Source organism: Haliaeetus leucocephalus, unplaced genomic scaffold (assembly GCF_000737465.1).
Source record: "Haliaeetus leucocephalus isolate CR32 unplaced genomic scaffold, Haliaeetus_leucocephalus-4.0 Scaffold184, whole genome shotgun sequence".
NCBI lineage: Eukaryota > Metazoa > Chordata > Aves > Accipitriformes > Accipitridae > Haliaeetus > Haliaeetus leucocephalus.
This window is the reverse complement of record NW_010972620.1, coordinates 8,974,778-8,990,325: the sequence shown is the minus strand read 5'-3', so window position 1 is coordinate 8,990,325 and position 15,548 is coordinate 8,974,778. Positions and strand designations below refer to the sequence as shown.

Below are 15,548 nucleotides of genomic sequence, written 5' to 3'. Positions count from 1 at the left end.
TCGGCACTCGGCTGAAGGCTGAGGCATGTGCAAGGGTGCACGCTGTTCTGCCAGGGCTGCGCTTGAGCCGCACCTCATACTTGCAGTCCCTCCCTGCCCTATCTGCCCGGCGCAGGGCTCCGCGCAGCATCGGTGCTGAACTGGGAACAGCGAAGAGCACAAACACATTCCTTTCCCTAATCCTGTACCCTGTCCCCACACTTCAGTTTAAAAGCCAAGGAGCAAAACAAAACCCCCACACAACACACAAACAACTCTTCCTCTCTTATTCCGTCTTCCTCCCAACCCAGCATATGGGCCACCCAGAAGAAGACAGAGATCCTATACATCTAACAGGCCACATGTCAGCAGAAGACTGAAGCAGTGCAGAATAAAGTCTCCTATCTGCTCTTCTCTTCAGTAGCCTCAGGCAGAAGTCCAAAGCATTTCAGTTTAAACACTGACTTTAAAAATATGGTGTACAAGGAGAAGTGTGAGATCGGTTTCCTTCTGCCAGATACTACAGGCTGGATTTGGAGTGGACAGATTCACATCTTGACTGAAGATGCAGAATTGGGTCACACGCTCACAGATGCTGCAAGGAGATGAAGCCTGCCTAATTTAGCTGAAGCTCTTCCTCAAATCCCACTCTGTGCCTGCAAACCTGAGCACAGAGCAATAGCCCTGCTTTGGAAAAAACACAGCGCGGATGTTTCTTCAATTATATGAAGAACTTGGTAAAAAGTAAAAAATACACTTACAGGCTTGTTAAAAAAAAAATCAGGAAAGAAAATGAGCTGTTTTGGGAATTACTGCATCAGGCAAAAGCCAATAAATTGAACAGGAGTTAGAGTTTAGCAAATTCACTGGTTGAGGAAGAATAATTCTCCATCATGAGAAGAGGAAGCTCTGTCATCAAGGACTGAACTGAGGATGCACATTGAGATCATTAACTACTAACTCCTTCCAGAACCAGGCCCAAGATGTACGTCCCCAGTAATTATATGCTAAGGTTTGTTTGGTCCTTGGTTGCTATGCTTCTGCCTACTCTACCCTTCTTTTATTACTAAATCCTTTATCCCCCTGTAAAAAAAAAAAAAAAAAAAAAAGCTATGTGCGAACCAAAATGTTCTGCCAGAATCTTCTGTTTTTAAATTCCATGCAGTAATTAGTACATACAGCCAAGAAGGTTAATCGTATGATGGGGGAACAGATCCTGATTTCTGATCAAGAGCAATCCTGTCAGTACATGCTTGTGAAGTTACAAAATAGCGGCTGGCTACCTTGTCCAGCCATCCTCATCAACAGGCCAAATGGCACCAAGGAGGCAGTTTCTGCACTAATTGTAGAAAACAATGCAAGGAACAGAGCACGCACGTGTGATTCATCAGGACACAAACAAGAGCACATGGCTCAGTCTTCAGGGATCCTGTCGTACCACAGATTTCTTACAAGGATTAAGACACCAAGCCCAAGCTACGTGGTTTAAGATGTTCCTGGGACCTTGCCATGGGCTTGGACAAACTTAGATCCCCATTCACCACCTTAAAAAAAAAAAAAATAACCTTTCAAGCTGTAGCTTTCCTTTCACATGGAGTATAGGGAGACAGACTTCAGAGACAAACACCATGAGAGCAGAATGACTCAAACTAACATTTGAGTTAAAAAACACATTCTAGCTTTGCTGCTGTCACCTGGACTCAGATTCATTAAGCAATAACCAACTGCCTACTTCATTACTCACACACTCAACGCAGGTAGCCCCAAGACATCTGCTGCAGTCACCACCCTGACAGAAGATGCATTGCCTCACGCTGGGATTCACCATGTTAGTTAATTTGGTTTTTTCAACATCTTTAGTAACACACTCTTAGATTTGGGCCCTTTGAGAACCCATTTAAAAGGTTCAGGCTTCCTCTGGCTGAGAGAGGAAAACTGAGACAGATTTAACAGTCAACTGAGTAAGTTAAGGCATGCCCACGGCACACTTGCAGTTGCATTCGCAGCTCTTCTAGTATTATATTAAAACGGTATCCACCACTCCAGATGACATCCCATCAATACTGCAACAACCTTAAGGCAAAGGAAGGGCAGCACCGTGCCTCTCTTGGAGCAGTCCTTGCTCCTCCCTCCACTGCAGCCATCTCCCACAAATATCATAAAATATCTGCCAGGGCTAGAGGCTGTATGTTCCCTCCTCTCCCTGTACCCAAGTACAGCTAAATGCCTGCTGGCAGAGAGCTCCATACTCAACTGCACCAACAAAGCTTTGCCCCTAGGGTCAGCATCTCACTCCTGCAACAGGTAGAGACAGCTCTAGCCACGCAGCCTTGCTGGTCCAGCTAATGGCTCACACATTTGTGACCCTGTTGAATGATTAAGAACAGAAGGGCTAGCACACACCATTCTTTTTCTCTGCATCACCTCAAAGGAGGCAGTTCAACTGAAGTTAAGAAAATAAAGCTCATTTATAAAAATTTAAAAAAAAAAAAAAGAGACATGCCGTGGAGCTGTAAGTGCAGGCTAGACACATGCAGTGTGACAGGACCAGAAAGGTTAAGCTCTGAACTGATGAGCATAGCTCAGCCAGCTGTAAAGACAGCAAAAGCCTAAAGTGAAGCCATTTCTTTTTGTAATTACAAAGGGAGCAGAAAAAACCCTATCCAATAACTCAAAGACTATCAATTAAGGCATCTCCCTGAAGCTGACAGAGCACACATCCTCAGCGTGCAAGAGCGAGGAAGAGGGTTTCCTTAGTAATGAAGGATTAGGCTAAAGAAACAACTCTTGCTGTCAACTCCACCCATAAGCCCAAGGCAGCAATCCCACAAAGTGATCAGCCATGAGGGCCCTCGGTGTTGTTACAATGATCTGCTTGTTTCTCATTTGGAGGCCACACTTCCATCACTGTTGCAACTCTCAACTCTACTTAATTTCCCTGTGGAGGGAAAAAGAGATCATTACAGAAGTTTCTATAAAAAGTTTGAGAAGTAGCTTCCAATGGACTGACTGTTTTATTTACTTGCCAGTGGACACATCCTTCCTAGTTTTAGGTTACAGGAGGGAAAGGAAGCAGAGATTGTTGTCTGGGTGCTGCCATATTCCACTAGTCCAAAAATTGGACGTGGGAACCAAGTTGAAGGATAGTTCTCTCTGCTGAAGAAGCCAAGCCTCATCAGCATCCTCAGTGAGGCCACACTGGCTTGGACCAAATTGTTAAGTTAATATTCTAAGTGCTCAATTACAGGGATTATTTAAGTAGACTTCAGCTGGCAGATTCAGCTAAAGTACAGCCAGCTTCATGCAGGCAGGATCTGATCAACTAGAGAAAGGAGACACTGCAGTACTTATGCAGCCATAAACTATTTTTTATTCCCCCTCACTTGGAGGAGCATCCTACTGCGTAGCGACAAGGTGCCAGAGAAAGCCACTGAGCAGCAGCTTGAAGCCAGCTGTGCCCCCAGCAGCAAGCACGGCAGTCAGACCAGTGGCAGTGAGCAAGCAGTTGGGTTTTTTTGTTATGATTTCAGAGGGGGTGGCCAGCAGTGCTCCTGCTAGTGCACACTGAAAGCAACAAGCACAAGGGCTAGGCTGCCTACAAGGCAGGTGGCAGAGATCCATGCCTTCGCTTTGAAAGCAAATGTGAAGCAGCATCTCTTCTGCCAGGTCTGACTCCACCATTAGCAAGGAGAATCTCAGGAATTGAGGAGCACCGAGACTCAGTGTAGAAAAAGCTGTGGAGCCCACACCAACTCTCTGTTGCCACCAAACACCAGGTCCCAGATGCTTGCTTCAGCTTCACAACTGGGGATCTGACAACTTCAGGATGAAGTCAGCCAAGAAAGATTCTCAGCAAGGGAAGGGGACAAGATCACCTTACTCCAGGAGGCTGAAACTTGCTCTAGCCAGCAAGGAGTATGTGTTTGGGGGACGTCTTTGCGGAGAAACATACTCCAACTGGTTTTACAAGCCACATCAGGATTAGCAGATGTCTCAAGGGTTAATTAGTTCACCATGCACAGATGGTAGCTGGTAGGGTTTGCAGAGTGGATTAACCTAATTTGTGGTTTGTAATGTACCATGCAAATATCCATTACTAGACTTGCAGCAATTCTGCCCGTATTTTGACTTGAGGAGAAAAAAACCACACAATGGATGCTTGCGTAGAAGTAATGCCTATTTTGAGTGACAAATCAGTTGCTGTTCACTTGGTTAATGCGATCAACAAACTGGAGTCTGAAAAGTAATTCCTTCCCTTTTTGCTACAGAATGTCTTTGGAGACGCAGACGAGACCATTTGTTGTAAGTGTACAGAATATGCCCATGGTAACCACTCCTTACAGTTGTACTGACGTCTCTTTAGCACTGACAGATGGTCATAGAGCAACAATTCAATTGCCTGGAAATATGAAGGCAGCTTTCTGAAGCAGCTCTGCAGTGTGTCAAGTAAGACCCCACAAATCCAAGGTAACAGCACATGTGGCACTTCAGGCCACAGCAAATGCCCATGCCTACGCAGAGCCTCAGTTGCTTCAGTGAAGCTCCAGGTCTCTGAGCTGACTGCAGGTTAAAGCATTTATAATTAGATCATATCCAAGTAAAGGGCCGCATGTTTATATAGCACTTTGCACAAGAGGAAGCCTGGCTCAGGGCTGGCATTCACAGATGCCCCAGATCAGTGCAAGACTCCCTTCTATTTAGCTAAGGACGTGCCACACTATTGCATCTGGTTCAGAAGGTCTCAAATGTTTACAACCAGTATCAGCTGTAGTGATAAATGTTTCCATAGCTCCTATTAAACTCTGAACTTACCCAATTTCTCCCTGCTCTAAGGGGCAAGCACAAGACTAGCTCAACACACGCTCTAGCAAGGCAGAGGTCAGGGTAGAGGTGACATTGGCTGTCAGAGGCATTCCCCAAATGTTTCTGCAATCAGCCACGCTCATGTCATGCCTGCACATGCCTGAGACATGGCAGCTGTGGGATTCCTGCCGGACAGTGTGGGACAGCCGTGCTTGCACCCAAAAGTCTCCTGCCAGCACATCTTTGGTCAGGACAGAAAACGTGTTCACAGATCTGATTTGTTGGGAGGTGCTTGCATTTAGAAGTGCCTATTTGTTTCTTGTTTAAAGACAGAGTAGTATCTGCACCTATGGAGGAAACTACATTTCAAAACTACTCGTTATCTTAAAAGACTCTCACAGCACACCCTGGAAATCTGTGCTTATTTACCCCATCACTTGTTCAAGTGTCATAAAGCTGGTCTTTGTTAGAGGCTGCAACTACCAACTTCCTTGGCATACTCCTTTGCTCGTTGTGTGCACACTCCCACAATATCCAGCTCCAAACAGAAGAAAGCATTCCTCCGCTGCTCTAAAATCAGGCAAGAAGATGACTGAGAACAGAGCCCCTTTATGCAGCTCACTTTGGTCAGAGAGCTGCTTCACATTCCTCTTCGTACAGGGTAAGCGCAGAAAGAGCGTCCCTAAACCCCACTGTTTCCAAGCCCTAGCTGTGTGAGCAGCCAAGCACCAAGAAGCAGAGAAGAGGAAACAGTCCCAAAAGGAGACCTGGCAGCAATGTGGAGGTGGGACAGCCAAGGGAGAGAGCCAGACCTGAGCATCCATCCCTTGCAGGGATGGATGGTCACGCCACTTGGGATGCTCAGGGCAGGACGCCAACAAAGAGCCCAGCAGGACAGCATCCACAAATGGCATCTCAGCTACACTGACTCACCTTAATCCCTCTTCCCCCAATGTCACAGAGGATCAGCTCCAACTTCCCCCCAGAACCACAGGGATGGAAGAGCAACAGTTTCCTCACACTCCCAAAGCAATTCCTCACATCTCTTGCAAGAGTATTGTAACTCCTGTGCATGTCAACTGGTACACTGAGCCCAAAGCTCTCCTGGTTTCCTAATGCTGTTCTAGGTCAGTGCTAAATCAGGTTGCCCCAGAGACTTCAGCAACGTTTTTCAAAGGTCTTCACATGGCCCGAAAGCCCCCAGTGCTCAGGAAGTGGCACTAAGCCAGCAGCTCCCACACTCAGCTCTGATTTCTACTGACTCACTTGGACCTTTATGGTCAGCCCCTCTAGAGAAAGTGCTGTTGCCAATTTAATTCATGGGTCAATGTGAACGAACACTTCAATTTATTATATTTAGGAAGCCCTAGAAGCGCAACCCAGACAGAAACTTTGTAGGAGATTAGGAAGATGAAGTGTGGTCTAGTTTATCATCAGCACCTTGTACCATGCTTGCCTCTTCATTACCACAACCCAGCTCAGAGAAATGGTACCAAAAGTGCTGGCCTGCAAAGGCAACAGCCATTTGATGCACAGGATGTCAGGGTCAAGCAACAGCTTCGCTTTAGTGCATCACTTAGCTTATTACAGGACTGCAGCTTAAAAGCTCTCATAATTAACCAACAAATCAATCTAGGCAGCAACATTCATTGGAGTCCAGTATGTTACATTCATCTTCTCTTCCTTCCCAGAGACTAAGCCATTGCAGTGTTTCTTCATCATCTTAAAAAGCAAGAAGAAAAAAATCCTCCCCTCCCCTGCACGCAGGCCAGAGTTTTCCAGGAGTTGCTATTGGTTTGAAAGGCCTCTCTTTGGATGCCCTGAATGCAATCTGGAGCACCCGAGACTCCAAACAAAGTCAATGAGAGTTGCAGGTGCTCAAGGCTGCTTGGGGAGAAAAAAAAAAAAAAAAAAGAAAAAAAGAGAAAGCCCTGACACATCCAGCTCAGAGCAGCCAAACCCAAAGGCCCATAATTACATGTCCCTATTGAAAACACATCTGTAAAAATCACTAAGAGCTACAAGGGGAGGGGAAAAATTGGATTTATATAGTTTCAAATCAGGGTTTTATAGGACATTTGAATCCAGGATCTTAAAAACAAAACACTGAACGAGAGCCTTTGAGGCAGCCCAAACCCAGACACAGGCACTGAGAACATTTTGCATCAGAAGACTCACCAGAGCCTTTTGGAAAGGCAAAAAAAAAAAAAAAAAAAAAAGATTCAGATCAGACCAGAAAAGCATTCCCTTCCCCTCCGAAAAAGAACCCCAACTCTCAGGCTGCATTTTGACTGTTTGCTCAGGTACAGATTGACTTAAGAAAAAAATAAAATGAAAGAGAGAAATTTAACACAGTTGTCCTCAGACTGAAGAAGGAGCTGTATGAATACAGTCAGAGGAGAGCAGTCATTTTAACTGCAATGCTATATAAGGTGGGTTTCTTCTCCTCTCCAATGCAAAGGAAGAAACTGATGCCTGTCTCCAGCAGGCTTCAGCAATAAAAAGTTAAACTGCTACACAATTTCATGCAACACAAGATAAAGGGAAGGTTAAAAAAGGCAGGGGGGAGAGGGAAAGGTCCTCTCTGTAATCATGCAGTACGTAAAAAGCCTGGTATCTTACCTGATTTTCTCTTTGAAGATCCATAGTCCCTGAAAAAAAGACAACAACAAATAGACATGGTTAGAGCTGGAATCGGTGATGAGCGAACGGGTGCCTCCCAAATTCCACCCATATGCTCAAGAGCTCATCCTGCGCGCTCCCTCCTTTAAAGAGGAGGTCAGGACTGCGAGGCATTGACAGGCAGGGGCCGGGACGGATCCTGAGCAGCACCGGCTCATCAGCAGCAGCAGCTGGGGCTTCTGCAGCACCAGGGGCTCCGGGAGCATGTGATCAACGAGACAGAGCAAACCATCCACCAGCAGCGAGGCAGGGGAGAAGGGTGTCATTTTTTCCCCTTTAAATTGAGCTATTAAATGCACAGCTACTGAATTAACCCCTGATGTTCCCCTGGAGAGGAAAGGGAGTATTAACTGTTTGCTGCAGGGGTGCCGCTGCTACAGGCTTATCTGGCACTGCTCGCAGTCCTCTCCTTTCAGGGGCTAATTAATTTGTGAATAACCTCCAGACCTCTCCTAGTTATCTCTGACAAGCACTTGTCTTCCACAAGGAAAAAAAAAAAAAGGCAACCCCAAACTCTGTCCTTTCTTGGAGGATGGGGAATGCACCCTTACTTTTCTATAGCGCTCTAAGGGGTGCTGGCACCTTTGCTCGTGGCAGAACAGCTGAAAGCTCAGACAGCTGCTGCAGAAGTGGGAAGAAATTACAGAAGGGAGCTTCGAGAACTGATTCAGGGTAAGCAGAACCAAGGACAGGAATGCTTCGCTATGGCTGTGCTTCCTCCCAGCGCTCTCCGGAGCCTCTCCGACCCAGCTCTGAAACACCCTGCACAGGCAGGAGCCCAGGCAATGACAGATCGGGCAGAGACAGCACTGCTGTGCGGGCACAGCGCCCGCAGCACGGTCACACGCCGCGCCCAGCGGCATTAATGTTGGGAAAATCACCCAATGAACCCACTGTAGAGGCAGGCTGTGTTTGCAGGAGTCCCACCAGAGGGGCAGGCAGCAGTGTCTAAATTTTGGGGGGCCAGGCTGTCAGGAGTGGGGCTTTGTCCTTGCAGCATGCTGTGTACTCCAGAGGAATCAGAGAAGGATCATCCCAAACTATTTATTTAATTTCAAGAGAGTTTGGGGGATCATCTGAAGAAACGACATGTGTCTTGAGGGCAGAGGTATACCTACCCATAAATTCTGTTTCTCCCAGCACTTTGCATGCATCCCATGCCTTACACGTCTAGGATTTGCTTCCAACCAGTGATAACTACTTGGGAGTTTTTTGCACCCTCTTTGAATTTTCCAGTGTCATTTCTACTTCAGTTAAATGCTTGTTTTCTCAGCCACGTCTGCAGTTGTATTTGATGTGAAGATGCTACTGCTTATGAATAGGCTGCTTCTTCTACAGAAGTGATATCATATGCAAATATAATGCTTGCTATATGGTGCCCGAAACAGAGATCCCTCAGAATGAGCCACAGAAGGCACAATCCCCAAAATGTAGTCCTCTGCCCCAGCTCCGCTCCCACGCCAGCCTGGAGCTTTGTGGTTGCTGTCAGTACAGCTCTCTTGGCATGTGAAAGTCTGTGTTTGGTCTTGCCCTGAACTGCCTCTCTTCTGACAGCGCTAAAATGGCGAGAAGGTGAAACCCTGCTGAGATCCGCACATGTAATTTGCTTTAACCTAGTATCTCCACTGTGCACATGCTTGATGATCACTTCAATCCCTTCTGCCTGTCCTGGCTTTCTGCAGCGAAGCTCCTGGACCTTCTCAGTACCACAGCTTGCAGCTGGGTTCAGCTGGCATCTCCCTCTGCAGCATGTTGTGTCCCCACCTCCCTCTGTGTTGTGCAGAAAGGCTGCACCCAGCTCTTGCAAATGTTAGCACCCAGAGGTTGAGCTATGCACAACCCCTAGAAGAGAAACACAACCATCCTTCCAGGCTTTGCCAGAAGGCCCTCAGCACACATTTCCAGGGCAATCTCCTACCAGCCAGCCATGCTGGGGATACCCCGCAAGCACCCTAAGAGAGGTCCTAGGTGAACAGAGCACACACAAAAGGGTGAAGACAAGCAGCATTAGATAGAGTTGAACGACCCTTCAGCCTGACTGAAGTTGCAAAAGAAAACCCAACTCCTTTTTGCCACTTAAAAAAAAAAAAAAAATCACCCAATTTACACAATTAGAAATGGGGCATTGATGGATTGGTATGGTTAATAAGCAACCAAAAATGGATCAAGATGTTGCTGAATGTATTTGCCCACCAGATCAGGCCAAAGTTGGTACCCAAGTTTGGAAAGTACAGTAGAAGATGATTTGGCTGTGCTCTTGCTGTGCAATGGCAGCAAATGCCACAAAAGCTCAGAATTCAATCTTCCATCCTGGATGCTCTCCCACATCTTTCAGCCCAATCTCTAGCTGGTTTTAGGGCTTCTGTGAGTGACTGCAGTAAGGTTTTAAATGAGGCTTGTTCTTTTAAAGCATGACTCATCCATGCAATTTAAAGAAGGTAGAGATTAAAAAAAAAGCAAATTTTTGAAACTTTTTTCTTTCTACATGCAGATCATGGGATGACAAGAGATATTACTCCATAAAGAACTTTTTCACTTTTTTTTTTCTGTTCAGTTCTTTATCTGGCTAGCATTTCTTCCACAGCAAATGCACATCATTTATGGAAGTGTACTTGCCTTTAAGCTTCCTCACACAAGCCCTGGAGTGGGCAGACAAGTTCCACATCACACCACTAATGCAAGCACAGAGCACTGTCCTCGATATAATGTGGCAAGCCACATTTCTGGTCAACAGCAAACATGGTGCCAACAGAGGCAGTAACCATTCATGTGGGCCAGGAGCTCTGGTCCAGCGAACCCCATCATTGCTTCTCTCATGGCTTGTGCATGGTGAAAACAAACCTTTAGGTTAGTTTGAAGAGGGAAAAAGCCCCTCACTGTCACTGCAAAGTGTACAGCTGAGCAATTTAGGGTCAGCTACAAGAGGATGAAGCAGCAAGTAGCTCTCAGTGATGTCCCTTTGAGATCAGGAGGGTAAATAGCATCATCAGAGGATCCAGAGTGTATTCAAACTCTTGAAGGCAACTGAACCTACAACTTCTGATCTTAGTTTCTACTCTTAAGATCATCCTTACAGAAAAAATTAAATTATCATTACAGAATATTTATTTGAATCACCACCACTCCCAACTCATGAGGCTCACTCAAAAAAAAAAAAAAAAAAAAAGCCAACAATCAACCTCTCGGGCAAGTTTTCATCTTTTCATTTATTCTTTCTGTAAGTTTTAAAGTAAAGTTTTATCAGGTTCTGATTCTGGAGTTCCTGAAGTCCAGGTACCCCATGTCTCCCTGTCTTGTCACTCTTTTGTACACCTACATTTCACTCATAAAATCAGGACAAAGCAGTATCAAATAAATTTGAGCTTGAAATAAAATCCTCATCTCCCCAGTGACACTCAGAAAGCCAAAACTTGTTTCTCCCAGCAAGGACTGCTGAAACAGAAAGCAAAGAAGGTATAGCAAATAATCTCTCTGGCTGTGTGAAGTGCTCTTTGTATACATACTCTTCTCCTATTTTCTGCTAATGAACAATGCCTGTGTTGCTGCTTTGCAATAGCAGCAGCAAGGAGCCCTGCCTGACTCCATGTTTATTTTTTATGTCCTGTTATTCTACATGTAATTCATTGATGTCTTTTCCCTCTCCCAAGTGATGATCTATAAGGTGAATACTTTTCAGCCTCACTATTTTCAGAAGAGCATTATTAGTGTGAGCCCAAAGTATTGGATTATGTCTCCAAATCAATAAAGGAAATTATTTAATGGTTTCTCTTAACTGTAACAACTTCCAAGTAGAAACTCTGATCTTCTGCAATACAGACTGCACCTGGCACACTGCTAATCATTAAATCAGACAAGAAACCTGGCCTTGCAGAGGAAAAACCCTTCCAAGGAAAGGTACAATGAATGTCACATCGGCAGCTACACGGGGAAGATCACTTTCTCTTCAGCTCTTGCTCTTTTTATCTTTTTATCTTTATATACACACACATTTCCATTCTTCTTCCATTTCTGTATGAGAACAGACACCACCATCCTAATTTCCCTTCCAGCCATAGCTACAAGAATAGCAGTGAAACCAGCGGGTGGAACTAAAAATAGCTCTGGCAGGTCCCTTCTTCATTAGCCAGGATCACTCAATACTGAACAAATGCCTTTCACAAAAATAGCATATTTCTAGCCTTTTTTGTATTAGAATACAGCAATTTTGTCTAAGCCTTCCTGTGGGGCACCACCTTCAGCTGACACTGAACGTCACTACAGGCAGGGAAAGTATTTCCTGCTGCTAACAATATTAAAATATCATTGGTGCCAAGCACGTCACACAAGCTGGACACACTCTTCTTTAATGACAAAGGAGAGGGAGGCTGGATTTCCTTTCTCATCAGCATTACACCAGGATAACATTACTCATTTGAAATCTAGCAATGAACGTGAAAGGAAGATCATGAGCACTGCTATAGAGCTGATTGTCTTGTTATCACATTAAGCTATCCACAGTCAGTCTGGAAATTTGTGAAAGATAAAAATATCTTATGTCATTGAATTTATATGTCACTTGCAATCTAATTTAATTATGAAGGTTATATTAACAATGTTATGGAAAAATTTTATGGCACATCCTTTCTTTAGGGACTGACTTTGCTGCTGTGTTCAGTGAGAGTTAATAAACATTGATGCGTGCATTTGTGTGTTTTCAACTATCTAAATACATACAGATATACACAAACAAGCAGTGGCACAACTGGAAAGTTGTTTAACAAATGCAAGTATCCTGACATTTGTTCAATAAAGCCTAAGAAACGTTCCAAGCGGAGGAGAAGACTGGAGGTGACCAGGTGCATCTGCGATGGACTGTGCCTATCTCTTTAGCCACACTTCTAATTCAGTTTCATTTGTATCTGGCTCAGAGGGTTTCTTCTGTATCTTCCATGGAGATCCGGCAAGTCAGCAGAAGCCTCCTGCAGGAACCAGGAGAGTTTGCAGAGCAACACTGCATCAACCGAGGGGCTGCAAGGCTGCAACTTGGCTCCTGCACAGCTCCCCCTCAGAGGCGATCTAGTCAGTCGGGGGACCTCATCCCTGCGGTACCTGCGATGCAAATGCTCTTTTAAAAGCTTCTCCCCTTTGCCACGGGACAGCAGACCCAGCAAGCTCACTCTGTGGGATTCCTCCCTTCTCAGATACGTCACCTTTTAGCCCAGGGCCTCTGCCTGTCAGTAAAGCAAGGCTCGGCTTCATCTCATTTAGCAAAGATTTCAGACAACCATGAGTTTCAACAGTGAGAGCAAATAGTGCCTGCAAAGCATGAGGAGCTGTCAGACCCGTGGAGGAGCACGGCTGGGGGAGCTGCACAGCAGACATTTCATCAGACAAGACAGAAGCTAAAGGGAGAGTAAATCATCTTTCTGTCTGTTTCTCAGTGTTTGCTGTCCAAAGGAGATGAGACAGTGACAAACCCTGAGTAATGGAAGTTAATCTGTATCCTCTAGAGTATTTTAATACATAAATTAAAATTGTTCCGTATTTGTTGGCTTTTGCTAATTCATGTTTAAATACATTGTAGGCGTTTATGTTCCCATGCTCCTTAATTCCTAAAAGTCTCTAGTGGTGTGGGCAGGCTGCGGTGGAGATGTATGACTTTTCAAACAAACAACTCAAGATTATCATTTAATCGCCAATGATTTGCCAGGCAGATTAAAAGCACAGAAATGTTTTAACAAGAAAGTCCACTCTCCCCTTCCCAACACTCATACCGTTTGCAGTCAGTAACGAAGACTGCTTTTTCACAAACTATTTTTCTTAGCGCTGCTATCAGATTCTGTGACAGTGTTTTTAAAGTAAACCAATACAAAAATACTTTGCTACTGCTCTTTACACATACAGAAACCTGAGCCCTGAGAATATATTTGCATCTTGAAACTCTCTTAACTGATTTTCCTCAACAGCCAGACTGACATTTTCTACTTGAGACAAGGCACAAAATCAAGCGTGACCAAGAACTGTCACTAGGTGCCTGCCTGTCACCAAGGCCTATAGCTGAAGGAGCACCCAAACACCTTAATACTATACAAACACACAGGAGCTATATGGAGAGTGCAGGGTTAAAATTCACATTCATGGTACTCAAAGTGCAAAAGTTTAACCATGTGCATGAAGGTACCTCCATTCCCACTGAGCTCTGAGACCCATATGACACGTTAAGCAAAATTAACTCTATATGTTATGCATCAGGAACACAAACATATGGATGCATACAGCTATACATTTTCCCCCTCCAGCACTCCATCCTCTGAAATCATAAAAGCACAGCTGATCTCTTCCCTGAGCCAAATAAACAGATGAAGACTTTTTTCCTTCTTCTTCCTTTTTTTTTTCTTTTTTTTTTTTTTAGAAAATATTCTGCTCATTTCCTGATATAAATCGTTGCATTGTGGAACCCTCTTGAACATGAATCTGTCCTTTCTGAGCAGAGGTCGAGCTTTCCAGCCCTGTCAGAAAGGGCCCCATTGTGGCAGTCCCGAGACTCCAGAATTCCTTGCCGTGAGCAAAACGAACTTATGGGGCAAGAAGAAAATCTGGCAACCTGACTTCAAACCCAGGCATTTCTTGCTGGCTGGAAGTGGTCTCTGCTTGCTGCTAAGAAGGGTAAGCCACTGTTGTACAACCAGCTCCTTAAGAGAACAGAGACAACACAAAAGAGAGAATTTTGCCTTCCTGCCACCTTTCTGTTGTCTTCACAGCATGGCTGGAATGCTAGCATAGAGCAAACAGCACAGCTTTATATTCTATGTACTTCTGGTTAGGCTGCAGTGATGTTCTCTGCATCACATAACAACAGTGGCCCAGTTTGGCTCACCAGGACCTAGTTGGAAGTCCTGATTTAGTGCTGACTTCTGACAGCTCCCTTGAACCCACCAAAGTAAAAGTGAACCCAAGTTCTCCCTGAGAAACTCCAAGCACAACACCAGAAACTCATCTATAAGTGCAGAAGAGATCTTCCCCATACCAGTAACCTTAGCTTGCACAGAAAAGCTGAGGTTGGAAGGAGATGGACACTGCCTCCTCTCCAGCAATGCTTCCTGCACCTGAATCCATGGATTTGTACCATGAAGGGGAGGTGCAGGACAAGGAAAACCAGTGTCCTCTGCTCTGCACTTGGAGAATCCTGGAGATTAGCCCTGCACATCACAGCCTGAGCTCTGCCACCAAGTCCAAGGTGCAGGGGATGCAAACAGCTCCAAGATAAATGACATCCCCGTGGACCATCTCAGCCTCATGCAGACCCAGAGTGTTTGGGGGCAGCTGTCACCATTTCTTTTTTTGCATAGAAAGGGTGTAGAAGGACGAGAGATGGGTTCAAGGCATCCCGCCCCTTCCCTAAATGATTGGGAAATATCACAGATTTCTGTCCCAAGATTCCTCAGTGGTGAAGTTGATCACTTGGCTCCAGAGTGCAACTTCAGTATTTGGCTCGGGCTGAAGCAATGCAGAATTAGCCTCTTGAATTTTTTACAATTGTATTTTTTTATGATGAAATTATCCTCCTGGAGGAAGACACGGCTTTGGAATCGCACATTCAGCGTTTCACCAGGCTGTGAGATACAGGGCAGGGCGATCTGACAGCAAAGCCCGGCCTCTCCGGCACCAGGGAGAGACGGCTCGGCACAACCTGGAAGCTGCAGGACACTGGGGCAATGAGCTAACGCCATGTGATCCTCCCCTGCAAGGTTTCAGCAGCCTTGAAAAAGACAACACAAATGTTTATAGCAAGCTTTTTCCTGGAAAGAAGTATAAAAACAAAATCTTGCCTAAGAAGTCACATCCTCATCTGTTTTTGGTTTACCGTGTTTATTCCTTCAGATGGCAAATTTCTCCACAGGACAGAAAAATGTATTTACCTTAGCAAGAACTCTGGGTGGAGGTGCTCTTCACCTCCTCTAAGTGACCTTGCTTGTCCCTTGTGGGGAGCCCAATTTATCTCTGTCTTACAATGACCAAGCATGTGTCACTTTATTATAGCCTTTATAGCATAAATGCTGAGTGATAAAAACAAGGTAATAAAAATTAATCATTCTCATGTGCAG

At 45.0% G+C, this 15,548-nt stretch overlaps 1 protein-coding gene across 2 annotated transcripts in view; it reads right to left on the bottom strand.

The window, feature by feature from the left end:
- Window positions 1-15,548, bottom strand: part of SH3PXD2A (SH3 and PX domains 2A) — a 180,631-nt gene that overhangs the window by 80,009 nt on the left and 85,074 nt on the right. For both annotated transcript variants that reach the window (XM_010564787.1, XM_010564786.1), the window contains exon 4: window positions 7,405-7,433. In XM_010564787.1, the coding sequence (XP_010563089.1) occupies window positions 7,405-7,433 (29 nt within the window). The remainder of the gene's footprint in view (window positions 1-7,404; window positions 7,434-15,548) is intronic.